This window comes from Protopterus annectens, chromosome 3.part0, assembly GCF_019279795.1.
Source record: "Protopterus annectens isolate FY-2018-M chromosome 3.part0, PAN1.0, whole genome shotgun sequence".
Taxonomy (NCBI): domain Eukaryota; kingdom Metazoa; phylum Chordata; order Ceratodontiformes; family Protopteridae; genus Protopterus; species Protopterus annectens.
In genome coordinates this window covers 755018420-755037546 of record NC_056731.1, presented here as the reverse complement: position 1 = coordinate 755037546, position 19127 = coordinate 755018420, and the positions used below count along the sequence as shown (strand labels likewise).

The window sequence follows — 19127 nt, the reverse complement described above, 5'->3', positions numbered from 1 at the left end:
GGCCTAAAGCAGATGCCCTATGCTGACCGTCTTAAAAAACTCCAGCTATACTCTGTCGCATATCGTCTACTCAGAGGCGATCTCTGCTTAACATACAAGGCCATGTCAAACCCAGAGCTGTTGGACATGCTACACTTAAAGAAATCCCAATCCCTCAGTGCAACACGCTCCAGGTATCTAAACTTTTCATTACAATAAACAAAACATGCTGGAGGGATAGGTTCCTGACCCAGAGACTCCCCAGACTCTGGAATAGACTGCCCATACATGTCAAGCAGAGCGCCTCTTTGGCCCTCTTCAAAAGGAACCTTGATGATTGGATGGGAGAAAGGAAATTCACCCCGGGGATCATGTCAGTCTCCCTGCTAGACAGGGGTCCAGGGAAGTAAATAGTGTGAGAAGAAATAGCCAGGGAATTGTTATGTCTAGGCTTGTATAGGCCCTAGGGCCAATAGCCTAGTATCAACCTATGAACCTATGTGACAGGTGAATAATGAAACTAGACAGTGGAAGACCACGAAGGTATGCTGTACTTGCCAGACTGACCCATTTCAGTCATGGCTTAATCTAGTAAATGTAACAAAAATTTTAAATTACAATATAGACAATGACACATTTGTAATTTATAGTGAAACAAGTAACCCAACATACAGCACTGAGTTTAGTTGATATATAACTATGTTGCTTTCAGCAGTTTTGCTTCAATAGAAATACATGGTATGTGTATGTTTGTAGATATGTATATATATATATATATATATATATATATATATATATATATATATATATCTGTGTGCATGTGTGTGTGCATGTTTGTGTATTAACACACACACACACACACACACACACACACACACACACATATATATATATATATATATATATATATATGTATATTTTATATATATATATATATATATATATATATATATATATATGTATATATATATATATATATATATATATATATATATACATATACATATATATATATAGAGAGAGAGAGAGAGATTGATGACATACACTCTATTTTAGATAAAGAGAATTATCTTTGGCAGAAATAATGCAGGGAAATAGAGACAGGTGATGGAATAAAGAGTTCCTGGGCTAGGATTAAGAAAAATATGCAGGTCCTGGGCTAGGATTAAGCAGAATGTACAGGCCCTGGGCTAGGATTAAGCAGAATGTGCAGGCCATCAGGAATATGAGGCTAGAGAGAAAGAGGAAACAAGAGGAAAGATGAGACTAATATGGTTCAATAGGAGAAGCAATAGAGGCACTGAGAGTAGAGGAAATGTGAGTAGAAAAGCTGAAAAGGAAATGGGAGGATATGAGCAGGGCTTTGTTTGTAAGCAAAAAGGTGGTGGTACGCATATGTTGCATCATTTGGGTCAACCCCACCCCCTGCTCAGTCCCACCCCCTGCCCCGCCCTGTCCCGACACCCCGAAATACTTATTTTCTTCTGCAAATCCTGTTTCATGAAAAAATAAATAAAATCTTCTCTGTTAATAATGCAACAACTGAAGTCATTTCTCACAGCAAATTATTAAGCATGATAGTGGACAGTAATCTTAAATTTTACCTGCAGTCCTGCATTATCCTTGTGCTGATGGGTCCACCTGTCCCAGACAGTTATTTTGTTTTGAAGAGCTCCTGTTATATCCTTTATTCATGGGGTTCCACATGAAATATCTCAATATTCACTATACCACATAATGGGTTAAAATTTGAAATTGACAAATCGTCAAGTGTACATGTACTGTGTTGCAAAAATCCCACAGCTGTATTTAGAAACAACCGAAATGAGGGCCTGGCCTGATGGTGAAAGGCCTGGCAAGTTTCTGGACACAAGAAAAAGGCTTGCAGGCAACAGATATCCATAGCAGGGGTCAAGGTGACTGGCAAACAGGTTATGCTCATTGGGGAAATATGAATTAATGCAGAGTCCCAGCACTTCTATGAGCAACTTTACTTAGAAGTCCTTCACTTGATTGGGAGAGTAAGATGAGTGAATTCTTTGACAAAGTGAACCCTCAAACTGTCACTGGAAAAGTGGAGTAGAGTTCTCTCTACAATTTCTCAAGGGGAGGTGTACAAGGTGATAGATGGTATGCCTTGTGGTGAAGCCTGTGACCTGGATGGGTAACTGTATAAAAGCGTATCAAATTTTTCATGGGTTGTTGAATATTTTTAGCTCTTTCCAGACTTGCAGGATGATTAACCTTCTCTTGTACATCTACCATAATAATGGTTATCCCTAAACCCAGGAAAGATTCCTTAGTGGTCACTGGTTGCAAACCATTGCCTGGTTTCTCTTATTAATGTGGAACTTTATGCATATGTTAAAGTCCTACCACAGCAGATTAAATCTCTTCTGTCAAAATTTATCTTTCCCACACAGTCTGGGTTTGTACTAATTTGGAAAACTGAGGATCTCTTAAGGACAGTGCTCCTTTACATCAAGACTGCAAGGGATAGTTGAGCCTGATCTGGTGGTTTTAGTTGACTTTGAGAAGGTTTTCAACTTGGTTAGAGATAGTTCTTTGAAGATAGCCTCCCAATCTGTGATTATCTCGCAATGAAGCCCCCCTCCTCAAACATATGTTTAAGTAATGGTTTATTGTCTAGTCCCTTTAGTTTGTACAAGGGCACTTGCTAGGATTGTCAATTTTCTCATTCTTTTTTTCTTTTGACTGTATAACCCCTAAATAGGTTACTTCAGAAGACTAGGTCCATTTATGGGAAATCCATGTGTGGGATAGTAAGGGCTGTACTTATGAATGATTCTTTAGTCCTTACGCAGAACCTAAGAAATTATCTCACTGAGATAGCTGGATGCCTGGATTACTGAAAAGCTTTTATATCATTTCTGGGCACTGTCTCAGCAAAACCAACACAGAGATATTTGTGGCCAACTCACAGACTGAGACTGAAGGATGAGGGTCTGGTGCCCCCCCCCCCCCCCCCCCGTTTACATGGTCGTGGTCCTGTCCCAGATATTTAGTGTTATACTTTCAGCATCATGTGAATTTTATGATAATATAGGATGCCAAGATTCACTTCTCAAGCTTTATTCTCAAGGTGAACCCCTTGACATCCATGTCCGAAAAATATTATAAAGACATTATGATTGGAGATCAGATTATAGTCTTCGATGTTGTAATCATTTTTGAGAATTAGAGTAATATTTAAAAAATTATCACTGATTTTCAGCTTTTGTCCCCTCATTACTTGTTTTCTCCAGAATTTCTGATCAAAGAAATTAAAATGCATGTCCTATTTTTCATGCTAAGAATGGGCATCATCTAGACTTTAGAGTACAGGAAAATGATTGCTTCTGCTTGTACAGAAGTCCCTGCTGTCTGTATTCATTTTATAGTTGTCTGGGAAGTGGAGAACAGAGGGTAGAATGAGTGTAAGGAGCGGAAAGCACACACATTTGTCAGGAAAGAGTCACAATAATTCACATTGAGTCAGACATATAATTAATGGCACAAATGATGACAATCTCAGATGAAAAGGTGGAGATATATAACACAGTATGATTAGTGAATGATCTGAAATGTGAAGAGCCCCAGTCGCATGGAAAATTTAAAGCAGTATGCACCCAGTACTCCCTGCTTTCACTTAATTGTCGATTACTGATGACATCATGTCGCAGATAAGTACTGCATAATATTATGCTTTACAGAATTTCCAAAACTGAAAAATATCATCTGCAAGTTAATAACGACTTCTACATCCTACAAAAATGTTATGTAGTCCCATAAAACAATCAGTCCTTAAGCTGATGGAGTTTTAAAGAAAATTCTAAACTTTTTGCATATTTTCATCAAATGAAGTCTCCCTAATTCGTTCTTTGCTTTGAGTGTCAATGGTCGATCTTCATCCTCGTAACAGCCACGAATTAACATATTTTGCAGGATCGAAGCATATGAGTGGAGGGCCAACCAATCATATGAAGAGAAGTGCGGAAACAGTTCTTGTAAGTAAGGAAGCTCTCATTGGAGTAACAATTAGATTCATTTGCGAAAAGCCATGTTCGCACTTACCTGATGAAACTGGAATACAACTAAGAGCATGCAATAGTGGTGGCAGTTTTTCAGACTGTTTTTTAATGAGGTAGTGATGGAATCCATAAATAGCATCTCTTTCTGATAACTGTAGTTTTCTACAGATGCCCCTAATTTCCTTTTCACCAAAGATTTAAATGATTATGTACATTGTTGGACCATTGTTTCTGATCAAATATGCGTGCCTGTTGAACAAATCTGGTATTGTCACAGTCCAGTAGCCTTCTAGATATTGATTCATGAAGTTTTTTGTAAAACACAGTTGGATCAATTGGATGATCATTTTTGCAATCCTTGCTGTGAAGCAACATGCTGCTGAACTGGAGATTTTGCACAGCCATTGCAGCCATCTTGTAAAAGGGACCTGATTTTGTCTGCCTTTCTTTGAAAACTTAAACGAGCATTTGTATCTTTTCATTTGCTTTGAAAAAAATCGATGTTGCGATCTTGCAATTCCAAGTTTAATTCTGACAGTTCTTGAAGAGCGTTGCACATTAAGCCAAGATCTAGCACAGACTCTGTTGACGTGATTTTTTTTGTAAACCCTCATACATACACTGCTCCATTTGATCAAGCGATGGACATTGTTTGGCTTCTTCCAAATGTTTAACCAGAACTTTGTACTTTTCCCAAACTGCAGACACGGAACGGTAATTTGATGCCACCCATCTTGTGCTTAAAATTTGACCAATTTTTAGCATCTGAGTGTCCAGCTCTTTTGCACACATCTGTAATTCTGTTATTTTTTTGTGAGGAATGGTACAGCACATACAGCTTATCAAGGAATGCCTTAAATCTGTTAATGCCCAAAACTTGTTTGATTACATCCCCGACAGAGAGTTCCAATCTGTGATTTATACAGTGCCAAAATATAACTGATGGAAACTTGTCTGTCATTAGCTTCTTAACACCACTTTTACATCCTAGCATAACGGCTGCACCATTACATGCAACACAAACAAAGTTACATTTCAAGTAACCCTCTGTTAAACCATTGTTAAACCATGAGATTTAAGACACTCAAGCAAAGAATTAAAAGTCCCTTCCGATGTTGTGTTTTGCAGTTTAATTAAGTCCAAAAATAAATTTACTGCTGAGTTCATTCTGCTGTCAGCAAGACAGGTACGAACATAAACAATGAGCATCGATTTGTTGTGCAACATCGTTGACTTATCAATAGTTAATGATATTTTGCTACTGGATGTGACAATCTGTTTTGTAAGAATTTTTCTCATTTCATCGCTTATGTGATTAACAATGTTGCTGCATGCATTACTAGAATGAAGAATGCGTCCCATATTAACTCCATTTAGTTGTTGTAAATACATTTCAGACTCAGAATTATGAATGCTTTGGTTTTTTTTCACCACTTTATAGGCAGTACGAAAAATGATCATCGTGACAGTTTTTTCTGTTGCCTGGGCCTTCAAAACCATCTGCTCCAGAATCTGTTTGTCTGCTTCTTCAAGAAGCTTTGTGGCAGCTCTGTGATTCACAGATTCCTTGTGGTCGAATATTTTTTTGTGCAGGGATGTTAACTGTTGCTGTTGACTTTCACCAAAGGAAGTTATCAAGTCATTGATCCATTCCTTTGCAATTTTGAGACCCTTCATAGTCTGTATGCCAAGACCCCCCACACTACGGCACATTTTACATCCAAGTTTCTTATTGCGAATCGACAGCCAGCTGTACTTACTGTAGTAGTCATTTTTCTGGTCCAAAGGCCAGCAGTCAGGCTTGTCTGTGTCACCAGCAGCCTCATGAATGGCATTACTACATGAAGCAGAAGCAATACTTTGCAAGGATTCCACCTCAATAACACCATCTGGCTCATCTGCAACATTACTGCTTGAAGCACATGCAACATTTGGCATAGACAGCATCCTCATGGCGTTACTAAAAACTGTGTTATTTCGATCATCCTCCCTCAGTCACAGTTGTTTATTTATAAGACCTCCTATCCCAGAAAAGTAACTAGTAGTTTTAGCCATCACTAAAGAGTAAATGTTCTAGTATTTATCAACAAGCTTATACGTTTGCGTAGAATTCACAGTGGCTCACTGAATTATATTCCTGACTTCAAACAAGAGGACAATAAACTCTTTTGACAATGAAAAAGCTATTAAATGTAACCAGTGCTCTACCAAAATTATACTGGTTGAGAGGTATGAGTCCTGACCTACAATGTCATCAAATGCAGCCTAATTAGTAACACTGCTGTATGTGCAGAATGAGGAGTACTGACCTTCACGGTATAGGAGCTGTAAACATTAGGCACTCTATTCACAGTTCACAATACCATTATACACTTGCTTACATTCCAAATTGGCCCAAGGTGTGAGTGCGTGCGTGCGTGTGTGTGCCTTCTCTGCAAGGTTGGGTGCTGGGCTGGCAACTCGACACTGTAAAACACTGCCAATCAGGTGATCCAATGTGGTGACCCCTAACCGGGAAAAGCCAAAAGAAGAAGAAGAAGAAGAAGATACTATTTAAATCTCTGTTTTAAAAGTTGGATCTCAGAACATTCATAATAGCACCTTTTTGCTGAAGAATCTAAAGAAACTGGGGATAAATTTAAGAAATAAGCTAGATAATGTTACAGTTGTATGCTTCTGTATTAAATTATCTACAGGCTACAGCCACCCCCCCAAAGAAAGAATTACATTTCACAGATTTAAAAAAATGTGACACAGTCTTCTGAGCTTCTGATAAAAAAATCTTAATGGAGTAGGCAATAAGCATGTAAAACACTTTATATTCAACTTTCTGCCCTACCACCTTTCTACCATGTCCAAACTGACATACTGTTAGCTGATAGGCACAACTAATTTCTCACATACTTTTATTCAACCTATTAATACCTGTATCTCTTTACCTCTCTACTAAATTACTAATGACAAAATCTCATCTCCTTCCCTCTCTTTACCATTTCAGAATGAATTTATATTATACGTTTGCAGACTCTGTTACTTTCCCATCATGCCGTAATACCAATTTTGTAGTCTGTACTTTATTTTAATTTCCTGGGCTAAATCTGGAAAACAGCCCAAAGAGTGTAAACCCCACACCTCGCCAGTACGGTATGCCCAGCCAAACCAATACAGAAGAAAACACAAGAGGCCAGCATGTGCAGCTATGAATAATTTAATATATAATAACTAGACTTGAGGTATGAAATGCCACTAAACATATATAATCTTAATCAAACCGGTTTCATTTAATAATGAATATTTATAGATACCAGCAACCAACAGAAAAATGGTACGATCCAACTCTAAGGCTGGTGTTTCTATTAGTATATAATACATATATACTAAAAAAGTTTTGTCATCAAGATGAAATACTTATAATGTCACTTATACATGAAACATAAAACAAACAAAAAGTATGAGTATATATATATATATATATATATATATATATATATATATATATATATATATATATATATACTGTTCCCACGAGAGGAGAAAATATACTAGATCTCATTATCACAAACATGGGGACAAAATGCTCCACACCCGAAGTATATCCCTCATTGGTGAGATCTGATCATAAACTAATCTCACTGGAAATCCACATCCGCCCCACCCCAAACAAAAGACCACAGTGAAGAACTTCTCTAAAGCAAACTTCACACTACTCAAGACTGGTGTGGTATCCTTCAAGGCCCCTGAGCCAGTGGAAACCACAACCCAAGCTGCGGAAGCCCTTACAAATGCCTTCTATGAACACCTCCAGGACTGCATGGACCAGGCAATCCCAAATAAAACCAAGACTCTTTCCTCCAAGGGCAAACGTCCAGTCTGGTGGACCCCAGCCATTAACAAACTTTAGAATAAGAGGAGAAAGCTATTACATGATAGAACAAAATCCATAAAAGGAAAGTCACCCCTGATCAGTATTAGTAAAAAAATACGAGCACTCATAAAATCAACTAAGGCCAATTTTGAGAGAAAAATTGCCATGGATTCAAAAGGCAATCATAAGGCCTTTTTCAGCTATGTTAGGAACCTGGGTGGAAACTCCCAGATATGCTCAGAATTAGTCCAAAATGATACAAAAATCACTGAACCCACAGACATTGCCAACATACTGGCAGACAGGTTCAGTGCAAACTTCACCCCCCTCTTCCCCCCTAAAGGAGAGATAACTATCCCAGCGGAGTGTAGCCTCCCAGACATCTCAAGTGCGCAGGTGAAAGCTGCTCTCTCTAAAGCTAAAAACACAGCATCAATGGGACCGGATGGTGTCCCTGGCTGTGTGCTACACGAGCTCAATGAGGAACTAAACCCGCACATAAGGCAGCTGTTTAATCTCAGCCTTACCACAGGATACATGCCCAAGGAGTGGCGTACGGCAACTGTGGTCCCACTTCACAAAGGCGGTGCCTCTACGGACCCTGGTAATTACCACCCCATAAGCTTAACAAGTCTGGTCTGCAAAGCTATGGAGAGGATCATAATGGAGCTCATAAACAAAGATATAGGGGACTTGCAGACATTGGACCCGACCCAGTTTGGCTTCGTCAAGGGCAGATCATGCCTTTTGAACTTGGTCGACTTCTTCAAAACAGTCACCAAGGCCATTGATGAGGGAAAGGCAGTCCATACAGCCTACCTTGACCTTGCAAAGGCGTTCGACACAATACCCAACTCGGGTATTGTAGAAAAACTTACCAGCTTAAATGTAAACCCATATGTCACAAGATTGGTTGCAAACTGGCTTAAGGACAGAACCCACAGGGTTAGAGTTGCTGGCGCTATGTCAGACTCCAAGCCGGTCACAAGTGGTGTCCCACAGGGCTCGGTCCTTGGCCCCCTATTGTTCGGCATCTACTTCTCAGAAGTACAGGCCAACATGGGAGGACTTTGGCTGACAAAGTTTGCAGACGACTGCAAACTGGGCGCCATAGTGGAAAGTGCATCGGACACGGATATCCTTCAGAGGGGACTCACGGAAACAGATAGCTGGTGCCAGAGCCATGGCCTGAAGTTAAACACCAAAAAATGTATAGTCATACCCTTCGGGAAAAACAAGGTAACCCCAAGCTACCATATAGGTGGCAATCCACTAAGCACAGAAGAGGTTATCAGGGACCTGGGGACCCAGGTTGACAGTGGCCTTTCTTTTGACACTCATGTTGCTAAAGTGGTTAGAAAGACCTTCTGCATTGCCCACCTGATCATGAAGGGATTCACATCCAGATCTAGTGAGGTCATTGTTCCCCTGTACTCTTCACTTATCAGACCAATGATCGAGTACAATGCCCCATTCGGGATGTATCTCACCCGACATCTGCAGCAATTGGAGAGACCCCAAAAGTTCCTCACCAAAAGGATAAAGGGACTCCAAAATCTGTCATATGCTGCCAGATTGAAGAAACTCCAGCTCTATTCAGTCGCATACCGTCTGCTCAGAGGTGACATGTGCCTGACATACAAGGCCATGTCCAACCCGGAATTGATGGACATGCTCCACCTCAAAAAATCCAAACCCACCAGAACCACTAGAGCAAGCGACTTAAACCTTAGCACAGATATAAATAGGACATGCTGGAGGGATAGATTTATCACTCAGAGACTCCCTATGCTGTGGAATAAAATCCCGGTCCATGTTAGGCAGAGCACCTCGCTGGCTCTGTTCAAGAGAAATCTTGACCTGTGGATGGGAGATCGTAGGTTTGCCCCGGGAATCATCTCTGGGTCACTGCTGGACAGAGGCGCAACAAACTAATGGGCACAGTATTTTTCCATATAAGGGGTGGCGTAAGCCGCAAAACTTTGGGCTAGGCTTATAAATGCCTTAGGGCAGATAGCCTAGTATTAACCTATGAACCTATGAACCTATATATAGTATGCATATAATAAGAAATAAAAAATAAAAAATGAAATAAATAAAGAACCTGTAAATATTGTATTGTAGTGGGGATATATAACAAATCATGAGGTCCTCAGTACCATAGGAATAGGTATATTATATGGTTATTAAGTAGTAATTAAAAAAAACAGGAATGCATGGCTTAAAGTAGATCCAAAGAATAAACTAGTATGATTCATAAAAATCACATATCTGCTGTATGTAACCCTCAGTACCATAGAAATAGGTATATTATATGGTTATTAAGTAGTAATTCACAGAAACTGGAATGTATGGCTTAAAGTAGATCCAGAGAATAAACTGATATGATTGATAAAAATCACATATCTGCTGTATGTAACCCTGGCTCCAATGATGTATCATATATCTGTTACATGATATATGTACAAGAACTATTCCATTGGTTGAACACACAATTGTTCCAATATTTTGGAATATGATCCCATTTGATAATAAACATCTCTACTGGCAATGATATGTTATAGATTATAAGTTAACTAATATATAACTGGACCATATAGCCTATAATATTATGAAAATGCATGGCATGAGCAATTAATATCTTAGGATGTATGATTCATAAATCAATATAATCCCAATTCTTCAGGCTAATTCTGGTATTAACAATCATTCTAAATTATAAATGGTCATTAAAGCCAGGGGGAAAGAGAGCCCCAAGGTGAATAATCCAATATTTCCCTTTGTGGTTCAAAATACTGTGCCACCCCTGTTGATTACTCCTGCCTCCAGTGATTTTTATCTATAATCATGAACATAAATTTTGCATTATGATGTTTAGCAGTGTGTTGATACAGAGCATTGATCTCTTTCTTGTTCTTGATATCACTTTTATGTTCCCCCATCCTAACTCTTAGTGAGCGTGATGTTTGCCCAACATAAAATGCTGAGCATTGACATGTTGCCAGGTATATGACCCAACTGCTGCTGCAATTACCAAAAACTCTAAGGTCATAGACTCTAAATCTGTAAAACAGCCCAAAGAGACCAGTGTTCTACTCCAGTTAACAAACTGAAATAAATAAATAAAAATACAATACAATATGGGTAGATATCTAAATGTATAATGTAATTTCCATTAGTGATACATTCATACCACAAAACATTAAACATTCCAGACAGAACTGATGACAGCCATCAACAGCCCCCCAAAACACATAGACCACAGGAATCTGGTTGACCCTGCCAGTGTATTAAAAAAAGAAAATCAACAGCCCCCCAAAACACACCACCTCCCTAGTATCTGGTTACTCCTGCCAGGTTATAACCATGCAACCTATAAAAAGAAGAATTTGTATTCTTTATATAAACTGCATTTTTAATAAGTTTTGCAAGCCTTAATTTATCAATTTTCCCTTTCAGACCAATGTCTAATTAGGAACAGTTCTGGAACATTGCCATTGGACTAGATTACTTGAAATGTTGAGGACAGCCGACTGTTTTACCTTCAGTTGTTATCTGGAATGCAAAAGCTATAACAAGGAATGATATATTATTAAGTCTGGGGCAATGTTATGTTAATTTTAAGGCCCACGTGTACATATGCAAGATTAGAGCTTATACATTTGCTGTCATCTCAGTCACGTTACAAGAAGAAGCTGTGACACAGGCAAATCAGGAAATATCTAAGTTACTAGATTATATGGAGGATACAATATTAATGCATACATACACATATTTCAAGCATGGGCATTAATGCCCTTCTAGCCTGCCAATATTCTAAAACAGTTGTTTCCATAATAACTGTTCAGGCTGTTCTTAAAAATATCTTCATTAATGCTTGCTTTAGCATAAACTGGTGGTCTATTCCGTGTATCAGCTACTATCTCAGACAACTAATTTGTACACTTTTGATAACCCCAAACATTCCTAGAGATGGTTGACTCTAAATGCCCTAAATACTCGAATAAGGTCATCTTAAATCTCTATATGAGACACTGTACAAGTTCAAATATTTTAGTCTTTCATAAGTGAGAGTGTGAGAATCAAAACAGTTGGAAGCCGCAGTCTAAACAATTTCTTAGGGTTACCCTGTCAGCACTGCAGACTACCACTTTAATCAGCTCTATGAGATTTCCACTAGCATCTATTTAGCTGTTTATTATTCTGGTTCCTCATGGAAATGACTTTTCAGACAGACTATTTTCATTAGAGAATAAACGCTTTCACAAAAACCATGCTGAGCCCAGCTCAGAAGTAAAAACAGATGTACATGCTTCAGAGTTCATTAACTTAAACTTTATTCTTATTTCTGTTCTATGGACCATTCTATAGACTAAAACCCAGACAGCCTCATCTGACTCTCCTCATCTCCTCCCAAACATGGTAAGCTATATCCATACAGCTGTGCATTACGGATCAAGGGACTCTACACTGTAAAATGCTGCTCTGTCTTGATAAGAAGGGGTACAGAGTACCGCGCCTACAAAGCAGAGGTGCCGTGAATGTCATCTCTGCTAATGTTAGTTGGAAAGTTGCATAAGGTGTTGTCAACATGCACTGAAAAGCATCCTACTCAGCATGAATGGCACTTTCAGGTTCTGTCTACCCCTTACTGATCAGTATTGACACTAGCACCTTTAACATGAGCCCTGCTCAGTGACAGTGACAAACTCACTCTTCCTTAAGTGTAACACAATGGCCCTCTGACACACATAGTACTAGTATCTGATTGACACTGCCAGGAAAAAAAATAAAGAAAGTACCTGGTTGGCCCTGCCAATCAAGAGCCCCAAAAAACACACACACACCACAAGAATCATCTGGTTCTGTTGACCCTGTCAGTGTATTAAAAATAGAAAACCAACAGTCCCCCGAACACATTGCCTCCCTAGTATCTGGTTAAACCCTGACAGGTAATACATAACATATAAAGAAAATCAATGCCACGGCCCTTAAAGGTTTCACACATAGAGTAGGTTGATCCCACCAGGGGAAAAATAAAGTATCTGGTTGGCCATGCCTATCAACAGCCCCAAAAACACATACACATACCACAAGAATCATCTGGTTCTGTTGACCCTGTCAGTGTATTAAAAACAGAAAACCAACAGTCCCCCGAACACATTGCCTCCCTAGTATCTGGTTAAACCCTGACAGGTAATACATAACATATAAAAAAAATCAATGCCACGGCCCTTAAAGGTTTCACACATAGAGTAGGTTGATCCCACCAGGGGAAAAATAAAGTATCTGGTTGGCCATGCCTATCAACAGCCCCCAAAACACATACACATACCACAAGAATCATCTGGTTCTGTTGACCCTGTCAGTGTATTAAAAACAGAAAACCAACAGTCCCTTGAACACATTGCCTCCCTAGTATCTGGTTAAACCCTGACAGGTAATACATAACATATAAAAAAAATCAACACCATGACCCTTAAAGGTTTCACACATAGAGTAGGTTGATCCCACCAGGGGAAAAATAAAGTATCTGGTTGACCATGCCTATCAACAGCCCCAAAAACCACACAGACAGACCACAGGAATCATCTGGACAGTGGTTCCGTTGACAGTTCATTGACCCTGCCCTGCTGCCAGTCAGTGTATTAAAAAAAAAAGAAAATCAACAGTCCCTCCCACACACACACCCTGCCACCCTAGTATCTGGTTAAACCCTGCCAGCTTATAACATATATATATATATATATATATATATATATATATATATATATATATATATATAAAAAGTCAATGCCACTGCCCTTAAGTTTCACAGATTAGTATTATGCCAGTAAAAATAAAGCATGTGATTGGCATTGGGCTGTGGCCCTCTCAACAGCACCCCAAAAAAAGAAATGTGATGACACACACACCATAGCCCTGTTTCTCCTCTCACACTATCCTCACAACTAAAGTGCAGGAAGAGAATGCGAGCATAACAGGGCTAATCAGCAGCCCACGTCATGATTACTCAGTCCTGTCAACTGCCGCAGCCCACAATCCTATGACACACATGTCATGACATGACCTGAGGCTGAAAATCTGTTTTTAGGTGAACTGAAGTTTAAATTCCGCATGTAAGTGGACTCGCTCTATCCGGTGCTTACCGGCGCATACTGTCTCAAAAACTGCCCAGGATATGAGTATTAAGTAAATGGGAGAAGGACATCAAACTCAGTAAGAAGGCCAAAGAAGGCCAAACAGGGTATTAGAAGTAGAAACTAAATAGGGTTTATTTGCAATGGTTAAAGATGGAAGGAAAATAGATGAAACCAGAAATTCAAAGATTACCTGAGAGGAGGGAGTTTGATGAATATGCTAACAAGGCAGACATTCTTAATGAATTTTTCACTTCAGTCTTCAGAAATCTTCATGAAAGTGTATGTGGCAGGGAGGTGTGTTCCAGAGTTGGAAGAGGAAAAGGAACCAAAACTACAACTTAGTTTAAATTAAAAATGCTAAATAAAATACAACTGAAAGAAATGAAGCATAGACTACATTTGACAGTCATTACAATGTAAAACAGAACTTTACACACTGTACACACACAGAATTAACACACATACAACTCTGTCATGCTTTAGAAACATTGCATACCTAAATAAACTCCTAGAAATGAAATTAATTTTTACCAGAACACAACAAATGTAAAACAAATAAACAATAAACATAAAATAAATAAAAAAATACAATACACAAATACAATAAATGAATAAAAAAATTCCTATAATAAACGTCACTTGTTGAGTCTTTCGGCTTTTCTTGGTTAGGGGTCAACACAGCGGAACTCTGGTCCGCTAATGATTGGCAGTAGATATTTACATGCCAAGTTGCCAGCCCTGAAGCACAACCTTCAATGAAGGTACACCCATTCACGCATGTCTCCACACATAAGACACTCTAGCTGAGAATCGAAGAGGACAACATTTTACTGTGAGGCGACAATGCTATCGCAGCACCACCACCACCACAGTAAGTCTATAATAAACGTCACTAAACTGCTAAAATACATCCAGACCTCTATACCCCGATCTTACAGTTTCACAGTGAAATGCCTTGTTTTCATGTCATGCCTACACATATTTGTAATAAATTTACTATAAATCTGATTTTTTATTTGAAGAAGTAAATGTACTAAACTTTAAGTGGCAGCTCATTCTATATATCTATTGATGATCAAGGAGAAAGTCAAAAAATTTCAAAGAAATGGGGTCTAAGTCTACTGGAATCCTGGGAGCATCAGCCACTAACTATGTGGTGGAGGAAGAGATGGGAACAGGGAATGTTGAAGAAAGCTGGAAAATTTCTGGTTCTAGTGAGGCTGTCAAGATTTCATTGGAGACAATCCTGATGAAATTCAAACAGTCCATAGTAAACTTATAGAGTTTGCTCCTTCAGGCACAGTGAAGAGAGTAACTTATTGTATGCAAATCTGTAGGCTGAATTAAAAAATAAAGCATTACAGTCACTTACCAACTCAGAAGATTCCTTCATGACAAACTTAATTTTTTGAGGCACTGATTGTTCTGTACATGCTCAGACTGACTAGCTACCACTATTATGGCAGCTGTTATCCATTTTGTTCCTCCCCTACCCCCAATGCCCCAACCACTCACCCACCAATCTTCTGCCAATTTTCAACATCCCTTGCCATACCCACTAATAACTACCTAACACCTCTGACTCAAAGAGCAGTGTGCTACCACTAACCTCCAAACCCTCTATACTTCCACTATCAAATGTCAAATACACTGCACTTCTCTTTCCCCCACAAAAATAATTCCAAATCGTCTTACTTATCTCCAATTTACTCATAAAAGAACTTGCCAGCATCGATAAAATCTATATCTTACTCCATCTCTCTACTATTTATCCCATCTATATCCCTCCACAATAACTACAGCTGATGCAACTCAGTCATATTTGAAACTATCACTTTTAGAACATTCCCTCTAGTTTGTACGAGTATCTTCACCTTTTTAATAATCTCACCAACAATGTACAATGTACAATCCACTCATTCTACAAATAGTCACCCACACACCCAAACAGCAATACTCTTACTGGCACCCTACTGCATGCCAAAATTATTAGTAAAAAGTTAAACAAAATCAGTGTCTTTCTCAGCAGTTACACACCAGATATAGTCAGAATCTCATAATCCTGGCTAAAAGATGGCCACACCAACCTTTGCCACTTCTTCCCCTGGTCCATGATACATATTAGCTGTTTGTCCAGGTAATAGGGCAGGTGGATGAATAATGTTTCTATATAAATCAATCCTTAACTTCTCTATAGTGACTTAGACCAGTTCTACCTCAAACCATGAAATAAAATGGCTGTTTGCAAAACTACCATCTAAGTCCAGTAATCACCTTTACTCTGCCACAGTATACATCATACACCCCCTCCTTAGTCAAATTCCAAACTCTAACACAAAACATTATATGTAACACACTACAGAAGGTGCACACCATTATACTCAGGGATTTCAGCCTAAACTATCTGGGTCTGACCTCCCATGATATATCTGAAGTCTTTAACCTAATACAACTAGAACATGAACTTACCAGACCCAACACCACTCTCACATTGACCTCAAAGTCACCTCACACTCAACTAATATCACCTCTATTACCACCTACCCACCCTACATTCAGTGATTGCTACCCTAAAACTTTTCACATTCAAAACTTCAAAATAAAACACTCCCATAGTTGATCTCATTTCAACCTAAATCTTCAAACAACCTCTACAAACTCCATTCTCACCTATCACTTATAGAGTAGTCTCCCATACTCAGCCTTACAGATGCAAACACAGCCACTATGCAGCTCACAGAACTTTTCTTCTCCCTTCTAAACACTTCCCCTTAATTACCAGATGTTCCAAACATACATAAACACTGATGGAAATTCAAAATAAAATTAAGGCAAAGTTGAAAATGAGACCCATCAATATTAACTAGAAAACATTACACTATTCTATTGAACATTACTAAATAGTCAATTTGAAGGCACAAAGCCATATACGTCATCTAGGTAAACCTACATCCTATGCAGAATCAAAAAAATTCTGGCAAGAAGTTAATATATCAAGCAGGGATCTCCCTAATGAAACCACTACCCAGAGCTACATACTTTTTCAAGCCACTGTTCTCTCTCTATCTCTAACCAACAGACTTCCTTAATGAATTCTCCAGTCTACACTCACTCCATCAAAACACCCCCTCCATCACCAACATAGAATCAATCCCAACAGAAAATATATTATCCTTTTATTTGAGTAAAATAACAGCTAAACAGTGTATAAATGGTTCCCCTGCATTTTTTTGAATGCCATTTCTTTGACAAATGCAGGGTGTGTTGTTTAATGTCAATGGTGGTGGAAATGTCGATGATATATAGTTCTGAGACAGATAAGTGGGGTTGGAGGAGTGACAGTGCTTGTGTGCATGTATGTGAGTTAGGGTTAACGTGAGGGATGAGTGAAGGATATGTCTGTGTGCCAGTTTGTGTATTTTAGGGTTATGGTCACAGTTAGGTTAAAGAATAGATGTAGTGTTTGTGTGTGTGTGTGTGTGTGTGTGTGTGTGTGTGTGTGTGTGTGTGTGTGTGTGTGTGTGTGTGTGTGTGTGTGTGTGTGTGTGTGTGTGTGTGTGTGTGTGTGTGTGTGTGTGTGTGTGTGTGTGTGTCTGTGTGTGTATTTGTGAATGTTTGTGTTTCCAAGTGTGTCCTATGTAGTGGCTGTGTTATGGGAAGGTTTCTATAAAGGTAAGGTGTAGGGTTAGGGTTGAGGGAGGGGGCAGCGTTAAGGTCAGCACATCCTGCCATTAATATGGTGGCGCAGGGGGGTGGATCACATGATGAAGAAAATTGTAATCTTTAATTGGACAGAGGCACTAAATATGAAAAGGTTTAGTTCCAGGTGTTTTGTATCACTTCTTGCCTTATTCTTTACATGGTGGTTTCTGTGTTACCTCACTGATAATCATTTCATTAATTCATACATTTCAAGTGCTGCATTTTCTCACAGCGGCTTTTGCATTTGCAAAAATTATACAAATGGCAATATATTTTAAGAATCAGTTTTCAGAACTTAACATTTCAGTAATCTGCTGCTCTGAAGTCAATGGGGGTATGCATTCTCTTTCTTTATTAATATATGCATTTTGGATTGGTAGTTAGTGTAGTTGGGAAAGAATTTGCTTTTTTGTTGGTGCTAATTAATTTACAGACACTATCTACTTTCAGACACTAAGACAAACCATGCAAATCATATGTCATGGAAGACTCACATGGACCCCATTATTTAGAAGACAAATATGGCAAATGAATAGTTAAATACAAACAGATGTGGATTTCAGGAAAAATGTATATGATCAGTAACTGCACCTTACAATCACTGTAAGAAATAAAAGTGCATCAACCAACTTCATTATTCTGTTGAGATGTAAGTATATAATAGTCTTACTGTTAGTCCAGTGGGCCCCAAACGTCCATCACTGCCCTTAACGCCACCAAGTCCTGGGTCACCCTAATCAGAAAAATGAGAAGTTAGTTGTAAATACTGCTATGCATCAGAGGGGAAATAGAGACACACATTAATTAAATGGTTTATTTTAACTTAAAAAATGAACCATGCAGTAGCTTCCCATGGAATATGCACAAGTTTTTTTTTTAAAAGGAAAGCTTGCTGATAGTTATTTTGTATTCATTTGTTTATTGATGTGTTACTGAAGATATATCCAATGTGTCATAGGGAATACAGCACCGTGTCTGTCCTTAATCCATCCTTAGTTGCTTGCAAAGAAAATGGTAATTTAATAATGTGAGCAATCTGAGTGATTTATGTAACCTGATCACCCAGGGGTGTATTATTTATTTTACAAAATGCAAAACACATCTGAAGGGTAGGATATGCCCAGAACTAATTACCTTAGCTGGCATTACCGTGTTTGGAGAACAGGTTCCAAAAAAATAAATAAATAAAAATATGTGAGTAAAAATGTCTGAATAAGAAAAGTGTATATATTGCATTTTCACCACTTTCAGTAGGAGCATAAGTGAGTATATTTTTTCTACACTGTTTTGCCCTCATTCATGATGTCAGACAAGCTACCGTACCTCTATTCTCACCCATTCTCTTGGTGGAATAATTGGGAGTTTCCTCAAAGGATACAGAACACACTTTTAAACATTGAATATTAG

The 19127-nt window shown here is 38.6% G+C and overlaps 1 protein-coding gene across 1 annotated transcript in view; it reads right to left on the bottom strand.

Annotated features, from left to right (window-relative positions):
- Positions 1-19127, bottom strand: part of LOC122796926 (collagen alpha-6(VI) chain-like) — a 1619258-nt gene that overhangs the window by 409246 nt on the left and 1190885 nt on the right. The window contains exon 28 of the mRNA XM_044065693.1: positions 18391-18453. Within this exon, the coding sequence (XP_043921628.1) occupies positions 18391-18453 (63 nt within the window). The remainder of the gene's footprint in view (positions 1-18390; positions 18454-19127) is intronic.